Raw genomic sequence first — 17,579 nt, forward strand, 5'->3', positions numbered from 1 at the left:
ACTCTATGGAGCACGTAGATCTGCGGGAGTCTCCCCGACTCTATACATCCTATCTGGAGTTCTGTATACTCCATGGAGCACGTAGATCTGCGGGAGTCTCCCCATCTCACTTAGTGATAGCTGGGGGATATATTCCATGATCTCTTCCCACTTTTCCTTCTCTATCCTCCCCAACTCTTCCTCCCATTTCCCTTTTGCTTAAATCGGTACCTGTTTAAAAAGGTATATAACAAATCTTTGTAAATATCTGAAACCCCCCTGTTGTTCCCCCCCGTCACTCAGACTTAGTCCATCAGAATATCTTTATGAATCTCCATATTAACGGTTTTACTCTGTTAGGCTAGTTTCACATGTGCGGTTGACTCCGCAGCGTATCGTCCGCAACTGCAAATGCATTAAAAAATATAACGCTGCGTTTTTTACCCGCATCAGCTTACGCATGATGGAAATAAACGCTGCGTTTGTATGCGTTTTTTGCATGCGTTTGCGCTTTTTATGCGCATACGTTTGATATTTCCAGGAAGGCATGTCTCAATGGGTGTGTCTAAATCAGTTCCCCGACATGCGCAGTCCGAAGTACGCAAGCAAATTGAACGCATGCGTACGCATGCGTTCCCATAGACGGTAATGCGTTTTTTTAACGCACTCATCCGCATACGCATGCCTGCGCATATTTGATAGAAAATTGCCGACTCAACAATTGCAACATGGTGCGTTTGCTGCGCCCAGCTGCACATCACAAAAAGACGCATGCGTAAGCAAACGCGGCAAACGCAAGCACCTGCGTCTACAATGTTAAAGATAGGAAATCAAGAAGCATGCGGATGTATGCGTCAGAAACGCTGCGGACACAACCGCAAATGTGAAACCAGCCATATGCAGGCATGCCTCAGCTGTCTATATTGGAACCTACAGACCTCCAATAGCCCATAGATCTCTTGTAGCACCTCAAAGGATGTCAGTCCTTGCACATCTTGTATTTGGGCCATATATTGAATACCCAGTATCTTCCAATTTTTGAATTCCCCCATTTTAATAAATTGCGGTAATACTTCGTTATGCCATATTGGAGAGAGATTTGTCAGGAGCCCCACCCCCCTAGTCTTTTTAATTGCCTCCCATACCTTTTGTAGTAGTGTCAAAGTAGGACAGGCCATTCCAAACTTCTTAAAACTGCCTGCCTCCAAGCCCTGAACTAATGGATGCCTTCTAGTGATGAGCGAATATACGCTCGGGGGTCCTCCGAGTATTTTTTAGTGCTCGGAGATTTAGTTTTCCTCACCTCAGCTGAATGACTTACATCTGATAGCCAGCTTGATTACATGTGGGGATTCCCTAGCAACCAGGCAACCCCCACATCTACTTATGCTGGCAAACAGATGTAAATCATTCAGCTGCGGCAAGAAAAACTAAATCTCCGAGCACTAAAAAATACTCGGAGGACCCCCGAGCATGCTGGGAAATCTCCAGTAACGAGGATATTCGCTCATCACTAATCCCTTCTGAACAACCGAACCAAAATCCTTTGAACCGAGCCCCAGCCATTCACCTCCCTCCAGCCTCTCATCTGTTGACCCTGTGCTGCCAAAAAAATAGATCCAGAGGTTTGGAAGTGCTAGTCCCCCACCGTCCTTAGGCCTCTGTAGTAATTCCAACCTGATTCTTGGCTGTTTGTTCCCCCAAACAAGGTCCCGAAATATAGAATTGATGGTGTGAAGCCATCTTTGGGGCAGCCATATGGGGGTACTGTGCAGCACGTAGAGTAATTGGGGCATGAGAATCATTTTAATCAGGTTTATCCTTCCAACCACTGAGAGATATAATCTACACCATGCCCCTATTTTACTTCGAAATCTATCCAGCAATGGGGACAAATTCAGGTCCACATGACTCAAGAGGGGAAGTGACACCTGGATACCCCAATATTTAAACTGTCAGACCACTGCCAGCTTACTACCCTCCCCCGTTATCAGGAGATCATCACAACCTCCATCCACCACCAGAATATTAGATTTCTCTCAGTTAATTTCAAGGCCCGACACATTCCCAAACGTCCTAGGGACATTCATCGCTCTCAACAATGACTCCCCAGAGTCCTCAAAGAAAAGTAACACGTCATCTGCATACAGGGCTATTTTTTCTTCTACCAGGACACCTAAACCCCCTAAGACCGCATTTCTAATTGTCTTCGCCAGGGGCTCCACTGCCAATGCAAAAAGCAGCGGAGACAGTGGGCACCCCTGCCTAGTCCCCCTATAAAGATTAAAACAGATTAAACATTAAAGCAGAGCACATCACGTCACCGCTCTGCTTTACGGCCAGCCGGCGCTCACAGTCAGTGCAGGAAAGCACAGCGCCGGGGGACAGACACCGGAGTGTAAGGCCATGTTCACACAATCCTTTTTTTAATGCGGAACCGCCGCGATTTTGCCGCTGCGGGTCCGCAGCTGTTTTCCATGCAGGGCTCCTGTCAAACCAATCTAATCAGTTTTTATGAAGAGGTAAGCTATAGGCTGGACCACGGTGAGTCATTGGACTATATCTCGATTTTTCCAAAGCGTTTGATACCGTGCCGCACAAGAGGTTGGTACACAAAATGAGAATGCTTGGTCTGGGGGAAAATGTGTGTAAATGGGTTAGTAACTGGCTTAGTGATAGAAAGCAGAGGGTGGTTATAAATGGTATAGTCTCTAACTGGGTCGCTGTGACCAGTGGGGTACCGCAGGGGTCAGTATTGGGACCTGTTCTCTTCAACATATTCATTAATGATCTGGTAGAAGGTTTACACAGTAAAATATCGATATTTGCAGATGATACAAAACTATGTAAAGCAGTTAATACAAGAGAAGATAGTATTCTGCTACAGATGGATCTGGATAAGTTGGAAACTTGGGCTGAAAGGTGGCAGATGAGGTTTAACAATGATAAATGTAAGGTTATACACATGGGAAGAAGGAATCAATATCACCATTGCACACTGAATGGGAAACCACTGGGTAAATCTGACAGGGAGAAGGACTTGGGGATCCTAGTTAATGATAAACTTACCTGGAGCAGCCAGTGCCAGGCAGCACCTGCCAAGGCAAACAGGATCATGGGGTGCATTAAAAGAGGTCTGGATACACATGATGAGAGCATTATACTGCCTCTGTACAAATTCCTAGTTAGACCGCACATGGAGTACTGTGTCCAGTTTTGGGCACCGGTGCTCAGGAAGGATATAATGGAACTAGAGAGAGTACAAAGGAGGGCAACAAAATTAATAAAGGGGATGGGAGAACTACAATACCCAGATAGATTAGCGAAATTAGGATTATTTAGTCTAGAAAAAAGACGACTGAGGGGCGATCTAATAACCATGTATAAGTATATAAGGGGACAATACAAATATCTCGCTGAGGATCTGTTTATACCAAGGAAGGTGACGGGCACAAGGGGGCATTCTTTGCGTCTGGAGGAGAGAAGGTTTTTCCACCAACATAGAAGAGGATTCTTTACTGTTAGGGCAGTGAGAATCTGGAATTGCTTGCCTGAGGAGGTGGTGATGGCGAACTCAGTCGAGGGCTTCAAGAGAGGCCTGGATGTCTTCCTGGAGCAGAACAATATTGTATCATACAATTATTAGGTTCTGTAGAAGGACGTAGATCTGGGGATTTATTATGATGGAATATAGGCTGAACTGGATGGACAAATGTCTTTTTTCGGCCTTACTAACTATGTTACTATGTTACTATGTTACATTACAATGTACCCTATGGAAAACAGGAACCGCTGTGCCCATATTGCGGAAAATCGCGAAAAAAGCCGCGCTGAATAGCTGCGGTAAAAAAGAAGTACCATGTCACTTCTTTTTGCGGAACTGCAGCGGTTCTGCACCCATTGACCTCCATTGTGAGGTCAAACCCGCAGTAAAACCCGCAGACGAAAAAAATATCTGCGCGTTTTCTGCGGTTTGTGGTGCAGAACCGCTGCAGCAGAAAGTGCGTGGGCGGAGTGTGGCTGTCCCCCCGTGCCCCAATCCCACCCCCCCATGCTCCGATGCCACCCCCCCATGCTCCGACGCCCCCCCCCCGCCCCCCCGTGCCCTCATCTCCCCCCCTTATACTTACCGGGCCTCCCGGTGTCCGTCCGGCCGTCTTCTCCCTGGGCGCCGCCATCTTCCAAAATGGCGGGCGCATGCGCAGTGCGCCCGCCGAATCTGCCGGCCAGCAGATTCGTTCCAGGCACATTTTGATCACTGTGATAACCTCACAGTGATCAAAATAAAAAAAAGGTAAATGCCCCCCCCCCCCCTTTATCACCTCCATAGGTAGTAACAATAATAAAATAAAGAATTTTTTTTTTCCCCACTACAGTTAGAACTAGGGTTAGGGTTAGGGGTAGGGTTAGGGGTAGGGTTAGGGTTAGGGTTAGGGGTAGGGTTAGGGGTAGGGTTAGGGGTAGGGTTAGGGGTAGGGTATTTTCAGCCATTTTAACCCTAAAAAAACTTCCTAGAAAACACACAGAAACTGCACTAAAAACCGCATCAAAAAACGCATCAAAAAACGCACCAAAAAACGCACCTGCGTTTTCTGCCAAGAGCTGCGGTTTTTAGTGCAGAAAAAACAGCAGGGAAATCAGGAACGTGTGAACATGGCCTAAGTATGTAGTGTTTTTTTTTTTTACATTAGCACTGGTAACCAGGGTAAACATCGGGTTACTAAGCGTGGCCCTGCGCTTAGTAACCCAATGTTTACCCTGGTTACCCGGGGACCGGCATAGTTGGTCGCTGGAGAGCTGTCTGTGTGACAGCTCTCCAGCGACCACACAGCGACGCTGCAGCGATCGGCATCGTTGTCTAGATCGCTGCAGCGTCGCTAAATGTGACGGTACCTTAACTCTAACCCTAGCAGTCGGGGATGTATATAATAGTCGCACCCATAAAATAAAGGTCGGCCCAAATCCAAAACCTCTTAATACATCCCAAAGATAACACCATTCAACACTGTCAAACGCTTTACGCACATCCAGCGATACCACAACCTTACAACCTCGTTATCCAACGGCAGCTGCAAGTTCAAGAATAGTCTACGCAAATGTATTGCTGTAGACTTATTTGGCATAAAACCGGATTGATCAGGATGGACCAGGTCCAGGACCACACTCGCCAAACGGTTAGCCAATACCTTGGCCAATATCCTAACATCTGCCATCAGCAACGAAATGGGCCTATAAGATTCTGCCAACTCTGGGTCCTTACCTTCTTTCGGAATAACCACCACTATTGCCTCTCTCATGGACGCCGGCAGCAACCCCCTCCTTTAACGCCTCTTCAAAGACTACCTTTAATTTAGCCACTGATACATCCATCAAGTTTTTATATATCTCAACCGGGAGTCCATGGGCTAACCGGCTTAAAATCCTCTTCCGTTATAGGTTCTTCCAAGCTCCTCCTATCACAATCCTTAATCCTGGGAAGTCCTGCCGCTCCAAGGAAACCTTCAATATCCCCTAATGTGGCCCTTAGTCCAGATGCATACAATTGTTCATAGACCCTGCTAAGCTCCCGCAGAATAACCTGCGTGTCCACTATCTCAGTCCCCTCATCCGTCCTTAGTTTGTACACATATTACGAGTCCTTCTGTGCTGCCGTCACCACCAAGAGTAAGTGACCCTCTCTTTCCCCTTCCTTAAAGAACTGAATTTTCTGGAGTGCTTGTCTTCTCTCCGATTTCTTCATAAACAGCTTATTGACCACTTCATGGGCTCCCCTAAACCTACGTTGATTTTCCACTGATGGGTTTGACACCATGTCCCTTTCTGCCCTTTCTAGTGTCTCCAGGACTTCCCTATCTTCTAGCCTAGTTTTGAATTTACATTTACAAATCTCCCTAAAAAGAAGGCCCCTCAAAAAAAGCTTTAATTGCGTCCTAAACTAACCGCTTATCAGCACTATCCTCGTTAAACTGTCAATATTCTTTAACCTCCCTCCTAATGTTGTCCATATTAATATGTTCAAGCCATAACGGGTTCAGCTTCCACCCAACTCCCCGTCCAGTCATCCCTCCTGTCCGTCTAATTAACAACTCTATAGGTTTGTGATCCGAAATCACTCTCGGGAGGTATTCTGCCCCACAGACCATGTGAGTCATTAGATCATTACCCAATACTGGGTCAATCCTGGAGAGAGACCGATGTGTCGCAGAGTAGCAGGAGTAACAAACTTCATTCTCATTCCTCACTCTCCAGGGATCCACCATCCCCAATTCTTTCATATAGTTCCCAAATGACAACACCTTTTTAGTGCCTGTGCTCATTCCTTGCTTGTGCCTATCCCACCCTTCATCCACCACGTTATTGAAGTCCCCAATAATTAACAATGGTAATCCCATACTCCGTTTATATAATTCAAATATCTCTTGGACCTTTTTCCCAAAATATGGTGGTGGGATATGCACAGCCACTATACACAATGGTTGCCCATAAATTTTGCAAAGTATCAAAACATACTGCTCATCCCTATCCACATGACTCTCGATTTCTTCAAAGGGTGTTGATTCTCCTATCAAAATCGGGCCCCCCCCCCTAGCATACAAAGAATAAGTAGAGTGATATGTCTTCCCAATCCACCTCCTCTTCAACACTTCCACCTTTTCCCCAAGTAGATGCGTCTCTTGAAGACAAATGACATCCGGACTTCGTTTTATAACATATTCCATAATCGCCGTTCTTCGAGTCCCCTCAGACAGCCCTCTTATATTCCAACTAAGGACTTTAATTTTATCCCCATCATATAACCTCATGTATGCAAATTCCGGACCCCTTAAAATAGAATGCTGCTCCCCGCATTTAGTAGATTCCACTTTCCCACAATAATCCCCAATCCTCCCCTCCCTCCTTCCGCCCTAATATTCATTAAACAATAGACCATAACCATTCCGTTGGTATATTTCTCCTCTCTTATCAGAGAGTGGGTAGTCCAACGTCTAGCCAACCTTTCCACTGTTACTTTAAACCGCTATCTAACTACAACACCTCTCCAACTCCTCCGCATATATAACATCATTATTACAATAAGCCCTCTATGGTCCACATCAACTCCACTATCTACATTGCCAACCTCCACATACCTAGCTTCACCATCCACACTGCCAACCTCCATCCCTTGCTCTACCATCCACACCTCCAACTTACACTCCTCTCTCTAGAGTCCACACCACCAACCTACACATACCTTGCTCCACCAACCACACCAGAAACCTCCATCCATTACTCCACCATTCACACCTCCACCTTCACCTCTTCATGACTACTGGCCATGATTAGTCATACCTCCAACCTGCAACCTTAACACCACCGTTCAAATTTACAACCTCCATTCCTCGCTCCACAGTCCACACTTCCAACCTACAGACTGCCAAACTCCACATCCACATCTCCACTGACTACACTGCCAACTTCCACATACCTCGCTTCATCAGCCACACTGTCAACCTCCATCTCTCCCTCCACCTTCACATCTTTATTGAGTACTGGTCATGTTTGTCCATACCTCCAACCAAAACACCTACAATCTCCATCCCTAGCTCCTTGCAACCAAAATGCCTCCAAACTCCACCCCTAGTTTCACCATTCACATCTCCTCCTTCTCCTCCTTACTCAGTGCTGGCCATGTTTGTCCATACATCCAACCAATATACCTCCAACCTCCACTCCTCACTCCACTATCCATACCCCTAGCTCCAGCGTCCACAACTCCAATTAAAATACCTCCAATCTCCAACCATTGCTCCACTGGCCACACATCCAACCTCCAACTCTCGTTCCATTGTCCACACCGCCAACCTTCACCATTCACTGCATCATCCACACCTCCATTATTCACTCTGCCGTCCACACCTTGCCCCAACGTCCACACCTCCAGCCTCCATAATTAAGTACCTTCAACCAAAATATGTCCAACCTCCACATCTGACTACACTGTCCACACCTCCGACCGCCACACTTTGCTTCGTTGTCCATACTTCCAACTTCCTCACTAATGTCCACCCATCCGACCTCCACACATTTGTCATGCAGACCTCCAACCTCCACCCACTGTCCATAGCTCCACAACTCCACACACCTTGTTCTGTCATACACACCTCCGACCTCTGTCCATACCTCCACAACTCTAACCTCTACATATCCTGCTTAGTGATGAGCGAATATACTCATTACTTGAGATTTCTCGAGCATACTCGGGTGTCCTCCGAGAATTTGTAAGTGCTCAGAGATTTCGTTTTTCAGCGCCGCAGTAGAATGATTTACATCTGTTAGCCAGCATAAGTACATGTGGGGATTGCCTGGTTGCTAGGGAATCCCCACACGTAATCAAGCTGGCTAACAGATGTAAATCATTCAGCTGCGGCGCTGAAAACTAATTATCCGACCACTTACAAATACTCGGAGGACACCTGAGCGTGCTCGGGAAATCTCAAGTGCCGAGTATATTCGCTCATCACTAATCTTGCTCCATCCTTTACTTACACACGTGATATTTGGGGTGAAATACGTGTTTATGTACTTTTGTTCCTATTTCCAGTGCTCAGAGGTTTGGGAACCAACGATGTATCCGGGCATCTAAATTTCTATCCGAATGGTGGAAGAAACCAGCCGGGGTGTGCGATGACCCCCCTCCTCTACCTCCTGAATCCTACCGGTAATATATAGTTTATTACCTAAAGCATTGGCTTTGGGTGACCAGTGGTTTTAGGCAGTGACATGGTGGGAGGTTCTTGGGGGTTTTATCTTATTTTTAGCTCTAGGTGGTCTGTGGTGGTCATTCACTCTGAGTGATCTCTGCAAAACAGAAAAAACTGAGATAAGACCAAAGGTGTGAGCTTGTAACATTGGGTTAAATTACAGGTGAAGAATATCTGTTTGCTGGCATGAGGTGCCATGCTGAAACGCACAGAACATCCATCATATTCTGGGGGGCTGCCGCCTCGCCCCACCAATCATCTACAGGAGCGAAGCTCTACATGGATCATTCAGGGATGATAAAATTCAGAGGTTCCATCTGGGAACTTCACCAAACTCCTGTGTTTGTACCTTATACACAAGATTCATTTTGGGTGGTCACTGATTTTGAATAGTGAATAGTTTTGGGTGGTCCTTGGTATAGGGTAGTCCGTGGTCCTTGATATAGGTGGTCTTTGGTTACGGGTGGTCTGTGTTCTTGGATGATCTTTGCTTTTGACAGTTCTTGGTCTGTGGGAGTCACCGGTGTCCTTTTTCTTCTGTCCCCCAGAAATCTTTAGCGCTTTTTCCTGTAGTCATTCTCGGTGCGTCGATCTGTACAGAGAAAGCATCCGCAATCCCGCGGCCTTCCGGGGTCACCGGGCAGCTTCTTATGAGGCCTATCTGAATGTAAGTCGCTGGTACTAAGTGTCGGGGGGCAGGAGGTGCTGTACCCCGAATGTATCCCAGGCGACGGCGCTGCCGGACCCCCACATCATATTACAAGACGCCCCCAGGGAAGCAACAAATATTTACTGCTTCTAGAAAATCAGTGTCAGAATAGTGAGTGCAGCTCTGGAGGTGACTGGAGGATAAGACATGATGATGTAACAGCAGAATAGTGACCGCAGCTCTGGAGATGACTGGAAGATAAGATGAAGTGACGGCCGGGGGACCACCTCATGACCCAGTATCAGCACAGGTTTACTAGGGACCGTTCATGTCAGACTAATTTGATCAGTTTCTATGAAGAGGTAAGTTCCGGATTGGACCAAGGGAACCCAGTGGATGTAGTGTATATGGACTTTTCAAAAGCTTTTGATACGGTTCCACACAAAAGGTTGATACTTAAAATGAGAATAATGGGGATAGGGGAAAATATGTGTAAGTGGGTTGAGAGCTGGCTCAGGGATAGGAAACAAAGGGTGGTTATTAATGGAGCACACTCGGACTGGGTAGCGGTTAACAGTGCGGTACCACAGGGGTCAGTATTGGGCCCTCTTCTTTTTAACATATTTATTAATGACCTTGTAGGGGGCATTCAATATTTGCAGATGACACTAAACTCTGCAGGGTAATCAATACAGAGGAGGACAATTTTATATTACAGGATTATTTATGTAAACTAGAAGCTTGGGCTGATAAATGGCAAATGAGCTTTAATGGGGATAAATGTAAGGTCATGCACTTGGGTAGAAGTAATAAGATGTATAATTATGTGCTTAATTCTAAAAATCTGGGCAAAACCGTCAATGAAAAAGACCTGGGTGTATGGGTGGATGACAAACTCATATTCAGGGGCCAGTGTCAGGCAGCTGCTACAAAGGCAAATAAAATAATGGGATGCATTAAAAGAGGCATAGATGCTCATGAGGAGAACATAATTTTACCTCTATACAAGTCACTAGTTCGACCACACTTAGAATACTGTGCACAGTTCTGGTCTCCGGTGTATAATAAAGACATAGCTGAACTGGAGCGGGTGCAGAGAAGAGCGACCAAGGTTATTAGAGGACTGGGGGGTCTGCAATACCAAGATAGGTTATTACACTGGGGGCTATTTAGTTTGGAAAAACGAAGACTAAGGGGTGATCTTATTTTAATGTATAAATATATGAGGGGACAGTACAAAGACCTTTCTGATGATCTTTTTAATCATAGACCTGAAACAGGGACAAGGGGGCATCCTCTGCGTTTGGAGGAAAAAAGGTTTAAGCATAATAACAGACGCGGATTCTTTACTGTAAGAGCAGTGAGACTATGGAACTCTCTGCCGTATGATGTTGTAATGAGTGATTCATTACTTAAATTTAAGAGGGGACTGGATACATTTCTGGAAAAGTATAATGTTACAGGGTATATACACTAGATTCCTTGATAGGGCGTTGATCCAGGGAACTAGTCTGATTGCCGTATGTGGAGTCGGGAAGGAATTTTGGAGCTTACTCTTTGCCACATGGTTTTTTTTTGCCTTCCTCTGGATCAACATGTTAGGGCATGTTAGGTTAGGCTATGGGTTGAACTAGATGGACTTATAGTCTTCCTTCAACCTTAATAACTATGTAACTAGGTAACTATGCAATCACAGTGCAGGAAGACTACCGTACACAAGATGAGGTACAAACAACAAAGGGTAGATTTATTTGAAGGCGAGGAATGACGTGGATGAGGAAGATGCAAACAGGGGTATGCAATGGCAAAAGATAATTTACAAGAGTAATATTCTTTAGCTTGTCTGTAAAATAGCATGGTGCTCCAACTGTTACAGACTCAATATATGTCACACAAGTAAATGCAAACAATAAACAAATAATGATGCTACTCTACATATAACCTCCCTGGCCTTTACTAAGCAGGCCTCACGGCTGCCGTGTTCTGACTGCTGAAGCCTACACTCGGCCCTGACATGTGCACAAAACAGGAACAAAATCACGGTGATGTTGGGTGCTCAGATCCAGTCCCAGGGGGCCCCCAGCAGTCTAGTACGGTGGTGCGCACGGCTTTCTGCCAGCTCCGTGAAACGTGGTCTTCTCCTTGCTTCGGGGTCCTGGAGGTGCTCCTGGAAACTGTAAATCCCTTTCTCGGTATCTTCATGGCTTCTCAAACTCACACAGGACAGCCACTCTTGCTGCACCTGGAAAAGTCTGTCAAATCTCACAAGTCCACTCTGTTACAGGCTGTAGGTCCGCTATCAGCACAAAGTTCTCTCTGCAGCAGCTTCAGTGCTCACACACGCTGACCAGGCTCCACCCCCACCCTCTGCTCAGTCCAGTTCATTCACACAATCTATTGCAGGGGAGAAGCAGAACATTCCATCACGCGAAACAAGGGGGTGAAGTCTCTTAAAGTGACAGCGTGTTCCTTACTGTCCATAACAGCACCACCCTCTTACATGCCTCCCTTCTTAATGATGGTCATCCTCGGCCATCACAGTATCAAGGTTAAAGTCTAATGAAGGAACTTGCAATGCGGAAACAGCACCTACAGAGGAGGCAACAAAGTTGGAAAAGCAGACAGAGCACACTATTCTACATATCGGACTGGTGGAACCCCTGCATTAGACCTCTGGGATCTCCGAAGCTCTTGGCTGTCAGGCAAGGCTTAACTATCTTCCAGAGGAACACTTGCAGGAGTCACCGTGGGCTCTTGTCTGGTCTCGTCTTCGCGTGGCGGTACTGGTACATCCATGGGATTACCGTCTCTGTGCGGCTGAGTACCCTCTACTGTGTCAGGGACGGTCCACCACTGATCATCGATTTCACCATCAGGCATGTCAGATTCAGGAAGTGGAGTAGGGCCTTCAGGCAACAATGGCGTAGAACAGATCTCAGACCGGCAAGGCCGCAGCATATTTCTGTGAAGTACTCTAGGTGCGGACGCCCCACTCTCAATCTGTACCTTGTAGACAGGGCCGTTAGCATACACTCGCTCGATAACCTTGTACGGCTGTACTTCCCATCTCTCACTTAGTTTTCCCTTGGGGCGTTTCTCTCTGACTAATACTCGGCCTCAGGGTTGGAGCGGTAACTCTTGAGTCGGTTTGCGGCCCATATGTTCTTTTTCTTGCAGTTGCTGACCCGCCAACCGCCGTATCGTTTGTAATCGTTGCAGATGCTCTTTCACCCATGAGGTGACAGTTCGCTCCATAAGCTCCTCTGGCTGTTCCAAATTCAGCTCAATGATCTCTCGTCCTGCTCTTCCAAACAGCAGTAGATAGGGGGTATAACCCGTGGTGGAGTGGACACGATTGTTGTAGGTCAAGACCTACTCTGGCAGGTAGTCTGGCCACCACGCCTTCTTATCCTCCTCTAACGTTCTCAGCATTTGAAGTAAGGTTCGGTTGAAGCAACCCCTTGAGGATGGTAAGGGGTGGTCCGGGACTGCTCGATGCCATACATACGATTCAGTTCTTCCATCCCCTTTGCCTTGGAAACATGCGCCTTGGTCTGAGTGGATGTGCTTTGGGCACCCATACACCCGGATGAAGTCTTGACAGATGGCTCGCGCCGCCGATCCCGCAGTCTGATCTCTAGTTGGGGTGACTACTGCAAACTTAGAGAAATGATCGGTCATCCCCGGGCTGAATGTCCCACGAGGAGATAATCAATCATCAAGACTTCTAGCGGCTCCTTAGTTTGTATGGTCTGGATGGGTGTCCTCTGTTCGGTACTCTTAATGAGGTCACATACTCGACATTGCCGACAAACCTCTTCCACCACAGACTCCAACCGGGGGCAACACACATACCGCTGTAACCATTGGTAGGTCTTTGTGGGGCCGAAATGAGCTCCAAATTCGTGGGCTTCTTTCACTACTTCTTGAGCCATTCTTCCTGGGATGGCCACCTTACTTCCATATCTTTTGGCTGTTATCTCTTATGATATAGCACTGACTCTCACACTTCCAGTCTATCCCACTGGTGTATCCAAAAAAGAATGATGTGCACACTGTAAATCAAGGTCAATAGGTGCAGGCTGAACACCTGACAGTCCAAACATTCATAAGAGAATCAGCCGCATTCAAATGGTTGAAAATTATGCAAAACATATTGTTTCTTTATTCGTGCGTACAGACATCACCAGGTGCTTAATGACATATATACAATTAGGTTAACGTTTCTACCGGGGGCGGTCTTTGTCAAAACCTCACTTGTGGTAAGATCAGAGGTAAGAAGAAGGAATGTCCAGTTAGGGCAGTGCTGGCAGGAACATGGGAGAGCTATGTCCGCTTCATTGGTGATGTTGGAAAAAATCACCAATGAAGCGGCAAAGACCACCCCGGTCGAAACGTTAACCTAATTGTCCGCAATCTATATATGTCATTAAGCACCTGGTGATGTCTGTACGCACGAATAAAGAAACAATATGTTTTGCATAATTTTCAACCATTTGAGTGCGGCTGATTCTCTTATGAATATTTGGACTATTCCACTAATGTAACACATTCTTCATTTCAGAGTCCAGATCATCTCTCTCGTTTGCCAGGCTTCCACTTCTGAGCTCCCCACAATTTCATCTGTCTCAGCCCTTCGTCTTCATCTTGAACATGTCCCCATTCCTCATTGGTTCTCCCCAGAGTCCGGGGTAATGCGCAGGCCTCCCTTCTTGACTGGGCCCTGAGATGTGCACAAAACAGGAACAAATTCAGGGTGATGTTGGGGAACTCAGATCCTGTCCCGGGGACCCCCAGCAGTCTAGTATGGTGGTGCGCACGGCTTTCTGCCAACTCCGTAAAACATGGTCTTCTCCTTGCTTCGGGGTCCTGGAGGTGCTCCTGGAAACTGTAAATCCCTTTCTCTGTATCTTCGTGGCTTCTCGAACTCACACAGGACAGCCACTCTTGCTGCACTCGGAAAAGTCTGTCAGATTTCACAAGTCCACTCCGTTACAGGCTGCGAGTCCTCTCTTGCAGCTATCAGCACAAAGTTCTCTCCGCAGCAGCTTCAGTTCTAACACGCTGTTCAGGCTCCACCCCACCCTCTGCACAGTCCAGTTCATTCACACAGTCTATTGCAGGGGAGAAGCAGAACATTCCATCACGCCAGACAAGGGGGTGCAGTCTCTTAAAGTGACAGCGTGTTCCTTACTGTCCATAACAGCACCACCCTCTTACAAAGACATGATGCAACAGCAGAATGGTGAGTGCAGCTCTGGAGGTGACTGGAGGAAAAGACACAATGTAACAGCAGAATAGTGAGTGCAGCACTGGAGGTGACTGGAGGATAAGACCTGATGTAACAGTAGAATAGTGACTGCAGCTCTGGAGGTGACTAGAGGATAAGGCAAAATGTAATAGCACAATAGTGACTGCAGCTCTGGAGGTGACTGGAGGATAAGACATGATGTAACAGCAGAATAGTGAGTGCAGCTCTGGAGGCGACTGGAGGATAAGACACGATGTAACAGCAGAATAGTGAGTGCAGCTCTGGAGGCGACTGGAGGATAAGACACGATGTAACAGCAGAATAGTGAGTGCAGCTCTGGAGGCGACTGGAGGATAAGACACGATGTAACAGCAGAATAGTGAGTGCCGCTCTGGAGGTGACACGAGGATAAGACACGTCTTACTCTTGCAGAGAGCTGGATCCTCGTGTGATGGAGGTTGTGTCTTTATGGGATATCACTTGGATCCCTCCACATCAATATCTGGGAAGTTCTACTTCAGAACTAGCGGAGAGTCGCCATTTTCAGGTAATTAAAGGGCACCTGTCACCAGATACGACGCTATGGACCTGCAGATACGGGGTTAATGTACAGCGTTACTGAGCCGGCAGCGCTCTGTGTATAGAGAAGTGGCTGTAACCCCCCACAGCCGGGACTGACAGCCGGACCCCTGTATACACCGAGCAGTGACGGAACCAGCGCCGCCCCCATGACTAACACTGTGGGGGATGAACACTTGTATTCTCCCCGCAGTTCAGTAACGCTGCACATTAACCCCGTATCTGCAGGTGCATAGCGTCGCATCTGGTGACAGTACAAGATGTAAACATGGTTCATTCTGCACCCCTCAGTATTTGGCGGATGAGCCCCTCTTACCTCCCGGTGTCGGGGTCTGGATCTCGCTCCCTCCGTCCCCCATTATTTGGTTGTTCCCTCTATAGATGGAGGATGAGCCCCTCTTACCTCCCGGTGTCGGGGTCTGGATCTCGCTCCCTCCGTCCCCCATTATTTGGTTGTTCCCTCTATAGATGGAGGATGAGCCCCTCTTACCTCCCGGTGTCGGGGTCTGGATCTCGCTCCCTCCGTCCCCCATTATTTGGTTGTTCCCTCTATAGATGGAGGATGAGCCCCTCTTACCTCCCGGTGTCGGGGTCTGGATCTCGCTCCCTCCGTCCCCCATTATTTGGTTGTTCCCTCTATAGATGGAGGATGAGCCCTCTTACCTCCCGGTGTCGGGGTCTGGATCTCGCTCCCTCCGTCCCCCATTATTTGGTTGTTCCCTCTATAGATGGAGGATGAGCCCCTCTTACCTCCCGGTGTCGGGGTCTGGATCTCGCTCCCTCCATCCCCCATTATTTGGTTGTTCCCTCTATAGATGGAGGATGAGCCCCTCTTACCTCCCGGTGTCGGGGTCTGGATCTCGCTCCCTCCATCCCCCATTATTTGGTTGTTCCCTCTATAGATGGAGGATGAGCCCCTCTTACCTCCCGGTGTCGGGGTCTGGATCTCGCTCCCTCCGTCCCCCATTATTTGGTTGTTCCCTCTATAGATGGAGGATGAGCCCCTCTTACCTCCCGGTGTCGGGGTCTGGATCTCACTCCCTCCGTCCCCCATTATTTGATTGCTTCCTCTGTATTGGGGGATGAGCCCCTCTTACCTCAAGGTATAGGGGTCTGGATCTCGCTCCCTCCATCCCCCATTATTTGATTGCTTCCTCTGTATTGGGGGATGAGCCCCTCTTACCTCAAGGTATAGGGGTCTGGATCTGTTCCCCATTATTTGGTTGCTTCCTCGGTTTTCTAATCTTGTTTTCTTTATGTCTCAGCTGAAGGTCAGTGACTGATTTCCTCTGGAGACGAGTGGCGCCCCTGGAGGCTGGAGTGCAGTATCTTGTCCGGATTATGGAGATGAAGATTATATTCTATCTGACAATAATGTAGAATAAAATCTGCCTCCGACGTCACCAGATCTGGTGTGTGGTTTATTACTAGGGGGTCTTGTATATTGCATGTCGCCGGGGGTCAGCAGCAGCCGATATTACTTAGGAGGTCCAGCAAACACTAGCGGTCGTCTCCATCTCTCTGCAGCAGCTTTTATTTTTGCTTTTTTTCACTATATTTAGTAGAACCTGGAAACAGTCAGCAAGCAGGCACATTCATTATTTTTTGTATTACTTGTATCCTGCTGTAACCAGGCTGTGTGTTCCGGGGTCAGCAGATTTGGGTGGCGGATTTATGTGAACCCTTAATTCAAGCCCCTGCCACAAGCTCATTAACCCATAAATACCCAGGTCGGGCATAAGGCATCGCCATAATAATAATAATCTTTATTTATATAGCGCCAACATATTCCGCAGCGCTTTACAGCTTTACAGTTTCAAACACAACAGTCATAAGTAACAACGTTAACAATACAGTAATTAAAGCCCAATAAGCCGCCCCTGCTCGCGAGAGCTTACAATCTACAATGAGGTGGGAAGATGCAAAGTACAGGTGTGTATTTACAATGATGTATTTACAATGAGGGTCCAGCCATCTTCAGGGGGTGGGGGATAGATGGAGTTAGTGAATGGGCTACACACACACAAACATAAAATGCCTGATTAGGGAATGTGGTAGGCCGCTCTGAACAAATGAGTTTTGAGCAAGCGCCTAAAACTATGCGAATTGTGGATGGTTCTAATATCTTTGGGGAAGAGCATTCCAGAGGATTGGCGCAGCACGGGAGAAGTCTTGGAGTCGGGAGCGGGAGGTACAGATCAGTGCAGAGGTTAGTCGAGGGCAGGCTCGGACTGGCCCACCTGAGAACCAGAGGATTCTCCGGTGGGCCCAGGCACTGACACCTGCTGGCATACTTGCCAGCAGCTGCCTAGGGCTCCCACTGCTTCAAGGGCCCCCACTGCTCCAGGGGCCCCAAGCCAGTGGCTATGGGGCCCCT

General features: G+C 47.4%; 1 protein-coding gene across 1 annotated transcript in view; it reads left to right on the forward strand.

Moving 5' to 3' along the window:
* The window catches only part of LOC138666154 (inactive pancreatic lipase-related protein 1-like), a 52,900-nt gene extending 36,295 nt beyond the window's left edge, over positions 1–16,605 (forward strand). Inside the window, exons 8-11 of the mRNA XM_069754388.1 lie at positions 8,564–8,680; positions 9,272–9,390; positions 15,056–15,170; positions 16,468–16,605. Coding sequence (XP_069610489.1) covers positions 8,564–8,680; positions 9,272–9,390; positions 15,056–15,170; positions 16,468–16,481 — 365 coding nt within the window. The 3' untranslated portion in view covers positions 16,482–16,605. The remainder of the gene's footprint in view (positions 1–8,563; positions 8,681–9,271; positions 9,391–15,055; positions 15,171–16,467) is intronic.
* Positions 16,606–17,579: the final 974 nt, after the last annotated feature.

This window comes from Ranitomeya imitator, chromosome 2, assembly GCF_032444005.1.
Source record: "Ranitomeya imitator isolate aRanImi1 chromosome 2, aRanImi1.pri, whole genome shotgun sequence".
Taxonomy (NCBI): domain Eukaryota; kingdom Metazoa; phylum Chordata; class Amphibia; order Anura; family Dendrobatidae; genus Ranitomeya; species Ranitomeya imitator.